Source organism: Pan paniscus, chromosome 8 (genome assembly GCF_029289425.2).
Source record: "Pan paniscus chromosome 8, NHGRI_mPanPan1-v2.0_pri, whole genome shotgun sequence".
Lineage (NCBI taxonomy): Eukaryota > Metazoa > Chordata > Mammalia > Primates > Hominidae > Pan > Pan paniscus.
The window spans coordinates 64349925-64364758 of record NC_073257.2 but is presented as its reverse complement, the minus strand read 5'-3'; the positions used below and the strand labels follow the sequence as shown (position 1 = coordinate 64364758).

Below are 14834 nucleotides of genomic sequence, written 5' to 3'. Positions count from 1 at the left end.
AGTGTTTTTCACAGAATAAAAGTTTCTAAATTTGATAAAGCCCACTTTATCATTTTTCTTTATGGATTGTGCTGGTGGTGTCATGCCTAGGAACTCTTCCTATCTAATCGCAAGTCATATATTTCTCTTGAAAGTTTTATAGCTTTATGTTTTACTTTAAAGTCTATTACCAATTTTCATTTAATTTTTATATAAGGTATAAAGTCTAGGTCAAGGTTCCCCTGTTTTGGTCCATGGATTACCAATGGTTCCATCACCATTTGTTGAAAAGACTTTCCTTTTGTTGTCAGTTACTTTCATTTACTGCTCTGTTTCTCACCTTAAGTATGTTAACTGTAGGCATGTTGTAGATACCACTTATCAGGGCAAGAACATTCTCTTATATTCTCAGTTTGCTGAGAAGTTTTATTATGAATGGATGTTATACTTGTCACACCCTTTCACTGCATCATTTGGCATGATAATGTGATTTTTTTCTTTAGACTGTTAATATGGTAGAATATGTTGAATGATATGGCTTTTTCAATATTCATTTAGAGTAAAATATCCAGTTCTATAATGTCCAAGACAGCCACTACTAGCAGCTATTGCAATGTGGCTACTACTACTGAGAAATTAACATTAAAGTTAAGTCAGATAATTTTACTTTAGATAGCAAGTGTGACCAATATCTATTATATTGGGTTGTGTAGAGATACAGAACAGTTCCATTAATAAAGAAAAATTTACTGAATAATGCTGATTTTGCTAAACTCTTATTACTTTTAATAATATATATGTCTACATAAAATCCTAAAAGAAACTAAAAACATATCATGTATAAATAATTACTGTTTCTTTATTTCCAAATATTATTTATTTTTCTTAACTTACTATAGTATTTGGGATGTCTAGTACCACACTAAACAAAATTGGCAATAATGTATATCTTTATCTTGTTCTTGATATTTAAAAAAAAATGTTTCTCAGAGGTTTCACCATAATGTATACATAAACATATGTATACATATGCAAATAAAATTTCCATAACGGAACACTTTTTATATTAAAAATCACTGAGCATTGTGTTAAGGCAACATATTTAATTGGCATGTTTAAATACTTGTTAACTTTATGAAGCAAAGCCATGTGATTTTAAATGCCATTTGATAGACAAGAATTTTTGAATCACATTTTTTTCTAATGGTAGGATACGAGGTATGTTGAATGGAATCAGAAAAGTCAAAATGTATTTGAGCTATTATTAGAACTCTGCAACTTTGCTTACCCATCCTATTCAATTTTGGTTTGATTTATTTATAAAGAGATAGTTCATTTTATGATGTGACACAACTGCGGACACATATGCAGGAATCTTCGGTGCTTTATAGTTCACTGTTGGAGAAGCAACTCACGTTTCCAGGCAACTGGAATGGAGTGATTGAAGTACAGAGAACTAACTGAGCTTCTACTTGAGGCAGCACCAGTATTTTAGCCATCATCACTGCAAGCATTCTGCCTCAGGTTTTAGAAAAATCAGATAGCACAGGCTTAATGGGGGAAAAACAAGTACAGCAAAGCTTATTTTATAATGCTTCTCTCTTTGTGTGAATGTGCTTAATGGAAGAATAAAAATTGTTTTACACTTAAATAAGTGGAACTGAACAAGGGGAATTTCATTTGTAGCTTGGCAGCCCCTGTTGTGTCTCTCTATCTCACAGCATTTTCTAAGAAAAAGCCAGTTTGGTGGTAGCAAGAAACAGATCTTGGCCAAGGTTATCCTTTATACATTTTTTAAATGCATGGGAAAACAAGTTGACATCTGTACACCTAAAACAAAACATATAACATATAATTGTAGAAAATTCCAGTTCTACAACTTATTTGCCTGCTCAACTGAGCCTACTCTCTTATTATTCACCTCTCTTTCCTGCTCTTTGCCACTGGGACTTAAGTATGCTGACCTCACCTTCTGCTTCTTAAGACTTAATATATTCTAATTATTGTATATGGTGACATATTCTTAATGATTTTAATATGTTAGAATTAGAACTAATATAATTAATATTGTTAATATATTAGTATTAGAATGAATAAAATTAATACAATTATTATATAATTTACATAACTAAGAATCATAACAGCTAACTTGTGTGACCTAAAAAAGTAAGTTAGTAGAAATTTAAATCTGGTTTAAAGTAAAAGATCTTGAATGTGTCAAAAGAGTCTAATATATTAGTACTACTTCCCTCCCAGAATTCCCAGAGTGCTCTGAAATATTGCCAAGGGAATTGGTTTCTGTGGTGTAATTTCCACACTGTTTTTCTATTTATACTTACTACGAAACTCATAAAAAGGCATGACTAATGCACCTGTCTTCAGCTGAAACTGGTTACAAAGCACTACTTTTAGGCAGTAAAATTTGCACTAACAGGGTTGTAACAAAAGACTGTCAGAAATCCATCTCAAAGGATAAACACATCATTGCATCATAGCGAAGAATTAGCAATGTAGTAAAGAAAAAACAAATCTAGAATGTCAGGACAAATTCCCTATGCAACTTTTCGAATAATTTACATCCATGGCGATTTTCAATTTTCCCTGATTCTTTAGTAAATCTAAACAATAAGACAATAAATGATAAGCTCTAACAATCTATCATATAAACTACAAAATATTAAAATTTTCTTATCTTCTAACATTGGAAAATATAAGATATAATTTTAACTATAACCGTGGTCAGACATGTCATTTCATGATATCTTTTAAGAAGTCAGCGTTGAGTTCTACTTCTATCCCAGGCATTCAGAGATCAGTCAAAAGAATAGGAATAATAAAAATATAAATATTGTTTTCTTCATTTTTGTGTGACATGCCACTGGTGTAAATACTGACATATGCATACACTTGATCCAAAAGTAGTCCAAGGAGAATTACCTAAATTGTGATTCAACAATACTTATAATCTTCCACTGCATTCTATTCACTGTAGCTCTGTAAATCTCTCTATATATGAGCTATAAGTTACAGTCAGTCATTTTGTTAAATTAGAGGAAATAAATATGCTTCATTTATAAAGTGATAATTATAAAAATGGAAACTGGCATATCAATTCCTTTCTATTCGCATTTCCTTCTCCATCTCTTTCTATGCTTAGTACATGCAGAGATATGAATTCCTTGTAATGATACATAATAAAGAAACATAAGTTTAAATCATAGGTTATCATATAATGACACAAACACAAACATGATTATAGCTTTACTGTGGAAATAAATTTAAGGTATTTTAGAAATATAATAGTATAGCATTAATCTAAAAGAAATTCTATTTTCCAATTCACTCAATTTCTTAGTTTTAAGATATAAATAAATTCATATTGTTGAAAAATCAAAAGTTTTAGAAATAAAGTATGATTTTTCATTCATAACCCTTGTCTACCCCATTTTTACCCCTTCCTTTATAATTTATCACCTTTAGTAGTTTTTACTACCAATATTTCTTTATGAAAATAACTTAAAACATTAATGTATATCTATCCTTATCATCCTCAGAGTATTCAGCAACTTGCCTAAGGGCATTAAAATGACTAAATTTCGTAGCAGGATTAAAATTTAGGCCATCTGATTTCAAAGCCCAGATGTTTCATTATAGCAATGTTACTGCTTCTAATGACTTGATGAATTTTGCAAGTGACCTAAGTACTTTCTTTCTCTTTTTTTGGAGGCAAAGTCTTGCTCTGTTACCCAGGCTGAAGTGCAGTGGCACCGTCTTGGCTCACTGCAACCTCTGCCTCCTGGGCTCAAGCAATCCTCCTGTCTCAGCCTCCGAAGTAGCTGGGATGACAGGCATGCACCACCATGCCCAGCTAATTTTTTCTACTTTTTGTATAGATGAGGTTTTGGCATGTTGCCTAAGCTGGTCTTGAACTCCTGAGCTCGAGTGATCCACCTGCCTCGGCCTCCCAAAGTGCTGAGGTTACAGGCACGAGCCATCACATCCAGCCGGTATTTTCTTTTTTATTATATTATTTTAATTATGGATATCTTTCTAGTCACACAAATATATCGGTGTCATCTAATATTATGATTATTAGCAAGTAGGCTACTTACTGGTCTTCAAAGTTACACCTTTTTTTCCCTCCTGCATCATTTTTTGTAAGATCCATTCTCTAATACCTCTCTGTGTCAAAAAATGCAACAAACTCATATAGCACAAGACTCTGCATGTGTTCCTACTGGAGTTACTAACCAACCCCAGGCTCCCCTAGTGCATCACTGTCTTGTGCCACCAAAGCTTACCGTTCCTTTGCTGATGATAAAGAAGGTGTCCCCTCTTGCACCTTGCCTGATAATATATTCTCCATTTTCATAGTGGGTCTGAAAAGTAGAAACAATAAGAAAAAAAATTAAGCAAGGAGTAAGCTACCAAACAGCTCAGCCTCTTCAAATATCAACCCCCAGGGATATATTCATCCTAATGGAATTTTATCCAAGCCTAGAACCATCATGATTTAATAATGAATATTAGTCAATGTATGCAATAATTACAAAGATATCATTTCTATAATGCTCATTTTCTTTTTTTATTATTATTACACTTTAAGTTTTAGGGTACATGTGCACAACGTGCAGGTTAGTTACATATGTATGCATGTGCCATGTTGGTGTGCTATAATACTCATTTTCAAGACTGCTTTTAATGTCATTTTTCTAGGTGATTACATCATACCTTTAAATTCATTCATTTTGATTGTTTGATGAAAATATTCTTTTCTCCCATCAACTGAGCATGAAACAAAATAGCAGAGCTCTTAATAATATAGAACTACTCACTCTATATTATTTTATTTGTCATTCTCATTGAGTTTTATATTCTCATAATTAGAGCCTTTTTCTCCTAAGAAATTGTTGCAGCATGTAAAAATCTTCCTTTGAAACCAGGTTGATTTTTATTGTGGGTTAGACGACCCTAGTTACTTTTTAAGGCACCACTTCATGCTTTAGTGTTCTTGCTTCAGCAGTTTAGATTTGGCCCTGTCAAATGGAATATCTTAATTTTATGGACTGAATTCTGGTCCAGCATCTGTGAGCTTATAAACTATCAAACGAGGAGTGAGGTAAGGCCGCAAAAGGATTATCACAGTCAGTATATCGGTATTCTGACACGGACACCACAACTAGGTCTGTTTCCAGGGTGAAGATTACTTCTGCAATGAACAAAAGTAATTTCAATAAGGAGAGGTCGGAGAAAGTATACTGCTGGGTCAAGCGGTCTAACAGAAAAATGAGAACTGTGCCATCTGGCCCTATCCTTCTCTGCAGCATAGCAGAGAAGCTATATTTTTGGGAAATAAAACATTATTTTGCACACTCCTAACAAAACAGAATTCGTGGTTTACATGCAATATCCATTAGACTGATGGTTGTTATTTGTCCTTATGCTTCAATACAGTTTTTCTTAACACATAAAGTGCTAAGATTGCCTTAAAATTGCCTTTCATTAATACTTGACATTGAAAAGAGCCATTATTTTCTTAGAGTATCTAGAAAGTTAACATACTACCTAATTTGCTAGTTTTTTTACTCAAAAGTAATTCAGTTTTCTAGGAACAAGATTTTTTAATAAAAAAGGCATTACTTATTCCTTTCCCTCAGTTTCAACCACCAGATGATATACAGTCTGATATGTACACTTCAAGACTTTCTTTCCATGCTTTTAACAACCACCAACCCATCCTGCACACACACATGCATACAAATAATTATTTCTAAATAAAAATAATATTATAGAATGCATATTCTTCAACTGATTTATTTCATTTCACAAGATATCTATGCTGCACTAAAATGGAAAGAATTTTACAACATGCAGATTTGAAAAACAAAACGGCAGTGGTCCACTTTCATGTATTCATTTAACAAACACCTTTTTAAGACAGGGTCTCACTCTGTTGCTCATTCTGTTGCAGTGGCCCGATCATGGCTCATTGCAGCCTTGACCTCCCAGGCTCAAGTGATCCTGTCACCTCAAATCTCATCTTAAATTGTAGCTTTCATAATTCCCACAGGTTGTAGGAGGGACCTGGTGGGAGATAATTGAATCATGAGAGCCGTTTCTTCCATACTGTTCTTGTGGTAGTAAAGAAGTCTCATGAGACCTGATGGTTTTATAAGGGGTTTCCTCTTTGGCCTGGCTCTCATTGTGTCTTGTCTGCCACCATGTAAGAGTGCCTTTTGCCTTCTGCCATGATTGTGAGGCCTCCCTAGCCATGTGGAATGTTGAGTCCATTAAACCTTTTCCTTTCTAAGTTACCCGGTCTTAGGGATGTCTTTACCAACAGTATGAGAATGAACTAATACAGCCTCCCAAGTAGCTGGGACCACAGGTGTACACTACCATGCCCAGTTAATTTAATTATTATTATTATTTATTTATTTATTTATGTGTTTTGTAGAGAGAGGTTTTCCCTATATGTTGCCCAGGCTGGTCTCAAACTCCTGGGCTCAAGTGATCCTCCCACCTTGGCCTCCCCAAGTCTTAGGATTATAGGCATGAACCAGTGTGCCTTTCCAGCAAACATTTCTGAGGGCCTTAGAGTCAGGCCTTTTTATAGGCATTGATAATACAAAGATGAATAGGGTAAAATCTCATAATAGCTCCATCCACTGGAAATGTTCTATAACTGTATTATCCAATATGGTAGCCACAAGACACATGGGGCTACTGAGCATTTGAAATATGACCAGTGTGACTGAGAAGCTGAATTTTTAAATTTATTTAATTTTAATAAATTAAAGTTTAAATAGTCACACATAGTAGATACTGTATTGGGTAGCAAAGCTAGTAGCAGAGTTACAGTTGTAGCTTTGGGACGAGGGGGAGAGGAGAACATCTTTCCCACTCTTGATACTTCCTTCCACGTGAATGAAGCTCAATTAGTAAAACTAAGTACCTTTCTCTTCCCCTTTCCTCACTCTGCACCAGGAGAGGTGGCGTGACTCATCTGATTGATAAACTTGGAAGTAAACAGCTATGTGTGCTCATCTCAACTTCTCTTCTTTTCCTCATGGAAGGGAGCTTCCCACAGAGGGCTGGCATTGCTGCTTCTCCAGGGAAAGGCCCTTCTCTTCACAATAGTGAAGTTTGCCCCTCTCTAAGGTTCTGTGACAGGACAGGTAATTCTGCCCAATGATAGGGTTCAATTTGGGAAGACTAGCTGGCTCTCATACCTAAGGTACATCCTGTAACCCAGATTTTATTAGTAATAATGGTAATGTTTTGCCTCCATTTATCCTACTCTTTGTCTTGTTTCTCACTTGGTTCCTAATTCAAGATCACTCAACGATGCCAGAATAATCCAGCTTGCAAAATGCTTTCCTGTATATAAGTACAGGGCTATATGTGTGAGAGCACAGTCTGGGAGACATGTGACTTCCCAAGAGCTTCTCCATGGAGGATTCTTGAGCCCCAACAGAAGGATAAAGAGGTCACCAATGTTCAGCAGGTTAAAAACACCTCAGAAAGAGGAGAATAAGCAGCTCATTATGATCAAATAATACTAGTGAATATACAATTATTTTGGAAAAAGTAGAAAAATGCAAATAAAAAGCACCAAAAATTGAAGAACTCTTAACCTATGTGAGCTCATTCCCCTCATCCATCTCCTTTTAAAAAGCATATCCCTATCCATGTGATAGTTATTTTCTTTCAGAAAGCCAAAATTATTTGTAATATATTAAAATGAGCGAAAGTAAGGGGTTCTTAACCTCAGCACTATTGACATTTTGAGGCCATTCGTTCTTATTGTAGGGAGATGTCCCGTACATCCAGTTTTGCTGCAGGATGTTTAACAGAGTTGCCAGCCTCTTCCAACTAGATGCTAGTGGCACCCTAACCCCAGTTGCAGAAATCAAAACTATCTCCAGACATTGCTAATTACTCCATTGGGAACAAAACTGCCCCCAGCTGATAGCAATTACTCTAAATTTTTTATATTCTTAATCTCTTCATCTTAAAGAGTTGAAAGTTTGGTGGGGATATCCAGATATAGTCTAGTCTATTTAATTCTTGAAACTTATCTAATCATCTTCTTAATATCATCTGATACGGTGTTTCATAACTCAACTTGTCATATAAATATCTGTTTACCTACACAGGCATTCACTGAACATATGTCCATGTTGCATGAGCTCATAAAATCCAGGGGTCACAGAACAACCTATGGAACAGTGGCCAAAGGCATTCCAGGTTTGGGAAAGATAATATTTATGGTGTCATAACACCAGTACTGTAATGACTAAGCTATTCTGAAACGTTTAATTGCCCCTGAGGGGAAGATGATCTTGCATGCTGATTCTTCAAGAGGCTCTCTAATTATGTTAATCAAATGCCAGCACTTTCACTGGTTTTTGAAGGTTATTTTACAGCTCTACCATTTTCATATTTCAAATTAAATCAAATAAATAAACAGAATTTAGAGTAAGAAGAAATCTTAGCAATTAGACAGCTTCCTTTCAAAGGTTTCCATAGTTATTAAGATAAAAGCCAGTTTCTCAAACATGGCCTACAAGACCATGTCTGCTCAATGCCATAGTATCCAACCTCTTCTCACTGTTCCCGATTTTGCCCTCCAGCCCTGGCAGCCTTCTGAGATTGGTTCCTTGACTGTGCCACCACCAGGCCTGAGCACTCCTACTGCCATACTTCACTGCTGCTTCCCTAGTTATATCCTACTTTTCTTTCAGATCTTAGCCTTCTCTCACCTGGCATACCCACCCTTACCACCACCACCACCACACACACATGCACACACTCTCTCTCTCTCTCTCACACACACACACACACACACATTCTGGCTAAATTAGTTCTCTCCATTCTAGGAACTTACAATACCACACAGCTCTATTTCATTGCCCTTTTCTAGGCTTGTACTTGTTTATTGACTTGCATGATTATTTTTCACCAGATTTTAACTCCTCTGAAACCAAGAACTGTGTCTAGTTCTGTTCACCACACATAAAATCCCCAGTGCCTAACCTTGTGCTTGGAACATAGTAGGGACTCAAAACTAATTGCACAAATGAGGTAGTCTTCCTTAATCCCCATCATTAATATTGCCCACAGTCAGTCTATTAGAAAGGCTTCTACTTCCAACTCATGGGCTAAGCCCAATATTCTTCCACTATCCCCATTGTTTTTTCCCTTGTTCAAGACAAAATCTTATCTTGGACTTTTGCAATGTCTTCTTATCTGGTCTCCCTGTCACTTGTCTACTCATCATACCCCAAACCATCCCCTCTATTTTTCTCACTGCCATCAAAGTGACCTTTCAAATAACAAATCAATTGAAATCACTTTATTGCTTAAAAACTTTCAATGGCTTCTTACTACAAGTAAAATCATAAACAATTTATTGTGGTCTGTAAAATTCTCTGTATTCTGACCCCTATTCACTTCTCCATCCTTTCCCCTCCCATTATCACCCTTGTGATTCTGTTTCAGACTTGCTGGCTTTTTTTCTGTGACTGGCATGTGCCATGCTGGATCCCTTCTAGGGACTTTGCACTCAACTGGTCCTTTCTCCAGCACTCCTCCTTAAGATTTTTGACATTATCTTGCTGTCATCACTGGGGCCTCATAAAGCCTTTTTCTGGCCAATCTTACCAGTGTGCACTCCAACCCCATCCACTTTGTATCCCTGTTTGTATTTCTGTGGTATTAGAAAGCTATCCAAAGCTTTGCTGCTGCCAAAATGCTCCTGCATGCTTTAATGACTGCGTGATAACCAACACAGCTGCAAACCACAGCAAAGCCTCCTGCGAGAAGAGTCTTCTATCACAGTCTTTATGATCTGAAATTATTACTCTTTTGCTTGCTATCTGTGACTCCTCCCCCCGTTACCTGGAGGTCTTATGCTATATTCATTGCTTCAGTTTGAACAGTGCCTAACACAAAATAGGCATTCAATATATATTTGTTGAAAGATAACTAGATTGAAGATAGATTTAGCCCAAACCTCTTCATTTCAAATAAGAAAACGGAGTTATAAATCAGAGATTAGGAGGATAGACAGAGAAAGAAAATTGACAGCACGTCTAAATTAAGCAATACATTTCCCCAAAGACAATAACTTGAAATTTTATTTCTAAAACTCGTGAGTTAAAAAAGTCTGTCTTCTCATTGCTGCTAAAATATAAGGTATGGCTTTTCTAGTTAATATTGTGTGCCTTTGGGTTCTCAGAATTCAACATTAATATATAAATGTACATTTAGCTATTTTAAAATTCTACACATATTTATTTGATGACACGTGACAGAGGCTTATTACAACACTGGATGTGGTTGTTGAAGGCCTTGATGGTGACTCCTTGGTGAATATAAATGATTTATTTTCTTTTGTTAGATCACAGTCATAGTTATTGATATCAAATATACCATATTTTAACTAGCAATTTCATTTTCAGTTCTGACTAATGTAATCTCTCATTGAATCTCAGTTAATATAAACTAAAACACAATATATCATTCTGAAATAAATTCTCACCCTAAATTATTTCAGCCCAAGATTACATCATTATTTCCTCTATATTTAAGTTTGGAGTTATGCTTAAGTCTTTATTAAACCATAGATCATCCATAATTGACATTTTTCTAATGATCGGGTCATATGTAATTCAGGCCAATTACCAATTCAGGCAATTACCAATACTATGGTAATTGCTACTAATTATAAAAATAGCTGCAATAAGTATAAACATCTCATCTTCCACTCGGGACACTCTATTTATTTATATCCAACACTTCCCCACATTTCTTGGGCAGAATAAAAACTTGCCTCCAGATCTTCTCAAATTAATGTGTAAAATCCTGCTTTACCAAGTCTGAACTTCAGGTGCAGAGGAGATACACAATCTGGTTAGGAGAGTGCAGCCTTTTTTAATTTCATTAATTAAACCAACATTATTTATGTGTGCCTCCTATGAATGAGACACTGCACTTGACACTGAGGCTGCAAAGATACACAAGACACAGTCAACAATTAGAGAGTCAGCATAGCATTGTGATTAAACAGGTACTGGAGGCAGGCTCCCTGGTTACAAATCCAGCTCTGGAACCCTAAGAAAGTCACTTAACTTCCCTATGCCATGTTCTTTTCTGCAAAATATAACCATATCTCTATAAACAGATTGTTGTGAGGACTGAATGAGTTAATAATAACAAAACACAGTGTCTGTCATATTGTAATCACGATATACCTATAAATTGTTAGTTTTATTATTTTTAGGGAAATTTCAGTGTACAGAGATAGAACAGTATACAAATAATCTATAATACAAAGCTTTTCCGAGGCAGGCAGTGATTCCTCACTGGATGGGGAAGAAGCGGGAAGGGCTTTCCATGTGTAGAGAACAGTGTTTGTAAAGGTACAAATACCTCTACAAATGTAAAGGTGCTCAGATGATGAGTGCATGTACTTTACATAAAAAAAGAAGGTCAGAGTGACTGAATCTTATAACTCATAAAATAGAAATGAATTTATTTTTATTGGGTCATTCTCCAAATCCAATATAATTAACCCAGTGACCTTCAACCTCTGAACAATCTAAAGTTTAATGTCTTCTTTACCATTCTCTCCTCTATCACAAAAAAATCACAATAGTAAAGTTCACTTCCAACCTTACTTTGTATTCAAAATTCAGAGATCTCCCTAGTTAATGTCCTGTGGATGAGAAGAAATACAGAAACACATCCTAAAGAGTCAAAACCAGAATCTCAGCAAACATCAGCATGCATTTTGACTGCTTAAAAGTTTCACCAGGATCACTCTACCGTGGGAAGGAAGGATGGTTTCCAGATAACCACAGTCAGAGCCTTTCTCCTCCCTGCAAGAACCATCATGCCCCCAGGAGTGAAAATGTGGATATCAAACAAAGAGAGCTCTAATCATCAATGAAGTGTGTCCCTCCATTCCTCTGGGGCTGACTCAGAGCACCTAGAAAACCTAAACACCTTGGTAGAAACCCAAATGTGGACAGAAAATTGTTTTTTTTTTTTTCTTTTAATCATCAAGTATAGTTATCTAAGACTTCTGGATAGAGAGCCTGCCCATCACTGTCCCTCAAGACACCAAACTTGCCTAGCTCACCAAGATTATTTAAGACACAAATAGCTGGGCACAAATATGAGTCTGTGTCACTTCCATTGCTAAGAATCTATATGTACACAGCTGTCCCTTGTCACAATCCTTTATGTCATAACAACCCTGGATGAAACATTCCTCACTTACCTGTAACATTGTTTCTCAAACTACTTCACCTTGAACTTTGCCTTGCTCTTTCTGGTGTTGTGATACATTCTAGCTACAAGGCATTTGTGCTTGGTCCTTTCTCCTTGAATCATTACATTTCTACCTACCTTGATAGTAGTCTCAGGACCTTGTTTCTACTGAGGTACCCATTAGTATTTAAAGCCCTTAGGTTGCTCTATAAATCAGCCTGATCCCCACTAGATAGGACAGATATTGTGGGGATAGAATATCAGACAGGCCTAAGCCTCATCCTGACCAGCTATGTATGGTCAGATCCCAAAGACACATAATTAAAATTTGCCTTATTAAGGTGCTGGGATTGATTCTTACTAGCTCCCACATGGATGAAAGGAATAGATGTGAAAGTACCTAGGGCAAGAAGTACTGGTACTATGTAAACAATTTAGAAAATTAATTTGTGACTTGCACCCAAATGTACTAAGCCAACAGGCTGGCTGAGACTCAGAATTGCTGTATGTCTGCCTCTCAAGCAGTTTGGAGTTGACACAAAGGTTTAAAGATTTCCTTCAGTGGACCCAGATGAAGCTTCTTAAAGGAATTAATGGAAGTGTCACCAGGATGAACAGAAATGACTGGCAGCTTTGCATTTTTATGGTGTCTAAGGAACCAAGAGAAGCTGTAACCCCATCTGGGAGTATGCTGCTGTGTCCCTTGTTCTATGCAATCCATTAAAGGTATCAAGAAATCTATTTAGAGGGCTGCAAACAGCATTTTATAAAAATGGAATAGAACAGAAAACATCAAATAAAGCACATGTAGTAAGATACGTATAATCTGGAAAAGTGTTTGGTTTGTGCATGTAAATAATTATGTGTGTACTAGACCCAAGTGTAAAACGTATTCCTTACTACAACAAACAACACTTTGATAAAATAAATACTTTTCTTTCTTTACAAAAGCCATAAACTTTCAGAACAATGAAGTATCTTGGCTTCTACATCAAATCATTCTTAGTAATTATCATTAATAAAAATACTTGTATTGGAGTTCTGTCGTTTTTAAAATTATTTCCCTTTTAAAGGTGTGCATAGGTAGAAAGTACTAGTACGTTTTTAAAAGAATGTATAATCTCCATTTAAGTAAATGACACATTGACTCAGTTCATCTGTTTCCTCATTGAGCTCTCTGATCTTCTTCCTCAATCTTCTGCCTTACCTTTCCCACATTATGACAAAAGGCAATCACTTATAATTACATTTTGGTATATCCAAGTACCCAATTTTCCACACTAACTTTTAGCACTTCTCACAGTGCAAGATGACTACATAGGCTTTTGTACAACTGGCACTGCTGGTTTCTTTCTTTGAATCTCAAATATTTTTGAGTTCTTTGTGTCTTTGGTGGTTAGAGCACATCATTATCTTTTAAGCCTCTTGAACACCATCAGAGTTTATGATTCAAAGACAACTGTTGACCTAGCATTGGCTGCCTGGACTATCTGAATCCTTACCCTGAATATCAGACAAAGAAAGGGATAACCTGGGCTGAAATTCCACAAATGCTTGGGTTTTTTTGTTTTTGTTTTTGTTTTTCTATGTTTAACTGGGCTCTTCAATGACATTGTTTACTTAATGGATTTTCAATCCTTGGTTTTTTTTTTCAAAATTTTTTAAGTTTTTCTTTTAATTGATGTATAATTGTACATATTTATGAAGTAAAATGTGATATTTCAATACATATATATACATGTGTAATGTTCAAATCAGGGTAATTAGCAGTCTATTACCATAAATGTTTATCATTTCTTTGTGGTGACAACATGCAAATCCTCTTTTAGCTATTTTGAAATATATATTATTTTTACCTAAAATGTGAAATAGAATACCAAAACTTATTTTTCCTCTCTAACTGTAACTTTGTATCTTTCCCCATCTCTCCCTTTCTCCTACCCTCTCCAGCTCCTGGTAACCAATATTCTACTCTCTGTTTTTATGAAACAAACTTTTACATTTCACATATAAGTGAGATCATGCAGTATGTAGCTTTTTGTGTTTGACTTATTTCACTTAATGTCCTCTAGATTTATCCATGTTGTCACAAATGCCAGGATTTTATTTTTTAGAGCTAAAAAGTATTTCACTGTGTATATATTCCACATTTTTAATCCATTCATTCATTGCAGCACTATTTACAATAGCCAAGGTATGATTTCATATCTTTCATAGTGCTGCAATAAACACCGAAGTCCAGATATCACTTCAATATATGGTTTCATTTCCTTTGGATTTATACCCCATAGTGAATTTACTGAATCATAGGACAGCTCTATTTCTAATTTTTTGAGGAACCTCCATACTGTTTTCCATATAAATGTACTAATTTACATTCCTACAAAGAGTAAGATTCCTTTTTATCCACATACTCACTAATACTTGTTTTCTTTTATCTTTTAGATAACAGCAATTCTGACTGGAGTGAGGTGAAATCTCGTCATGGTTCTGATTCACATTTCCCTGATAATTAGTGATAAAAACATTTTTTATATACCTGTTACCCATTTCTAAATCTTCCTTTGAGAAATGAC

The 14834-nt window shown here is 35.5% G+C and overlaps 1 protein-coding gene across 6 annotated transcripts in view; it reads right to left on the bottom strand.

Moving 5' to 3' along the window:
- The window catches only part of PRKG1 (protein kinase cGMP-dependent 1), a 1295238-nt gene that overhangs the window by 230463 nt on the left and 1049941 nt on the right, over positions 1 to 14834 (bottom strand). For all 6 annotated transcript variants that reach the window (XM_034930587.3, XM_063607406.1, XM_003806332.6 and 3 more), the window contains one exon: positions 4281 to 4358. In XM_034930587.3, the coding sequence (XP_034786478.1) occupies positions 4281 to 4358 (78 nt within the window). The remainder of the gene's footprint in view (positions 1 to 4280; positions 4359 to 14834) is intronic.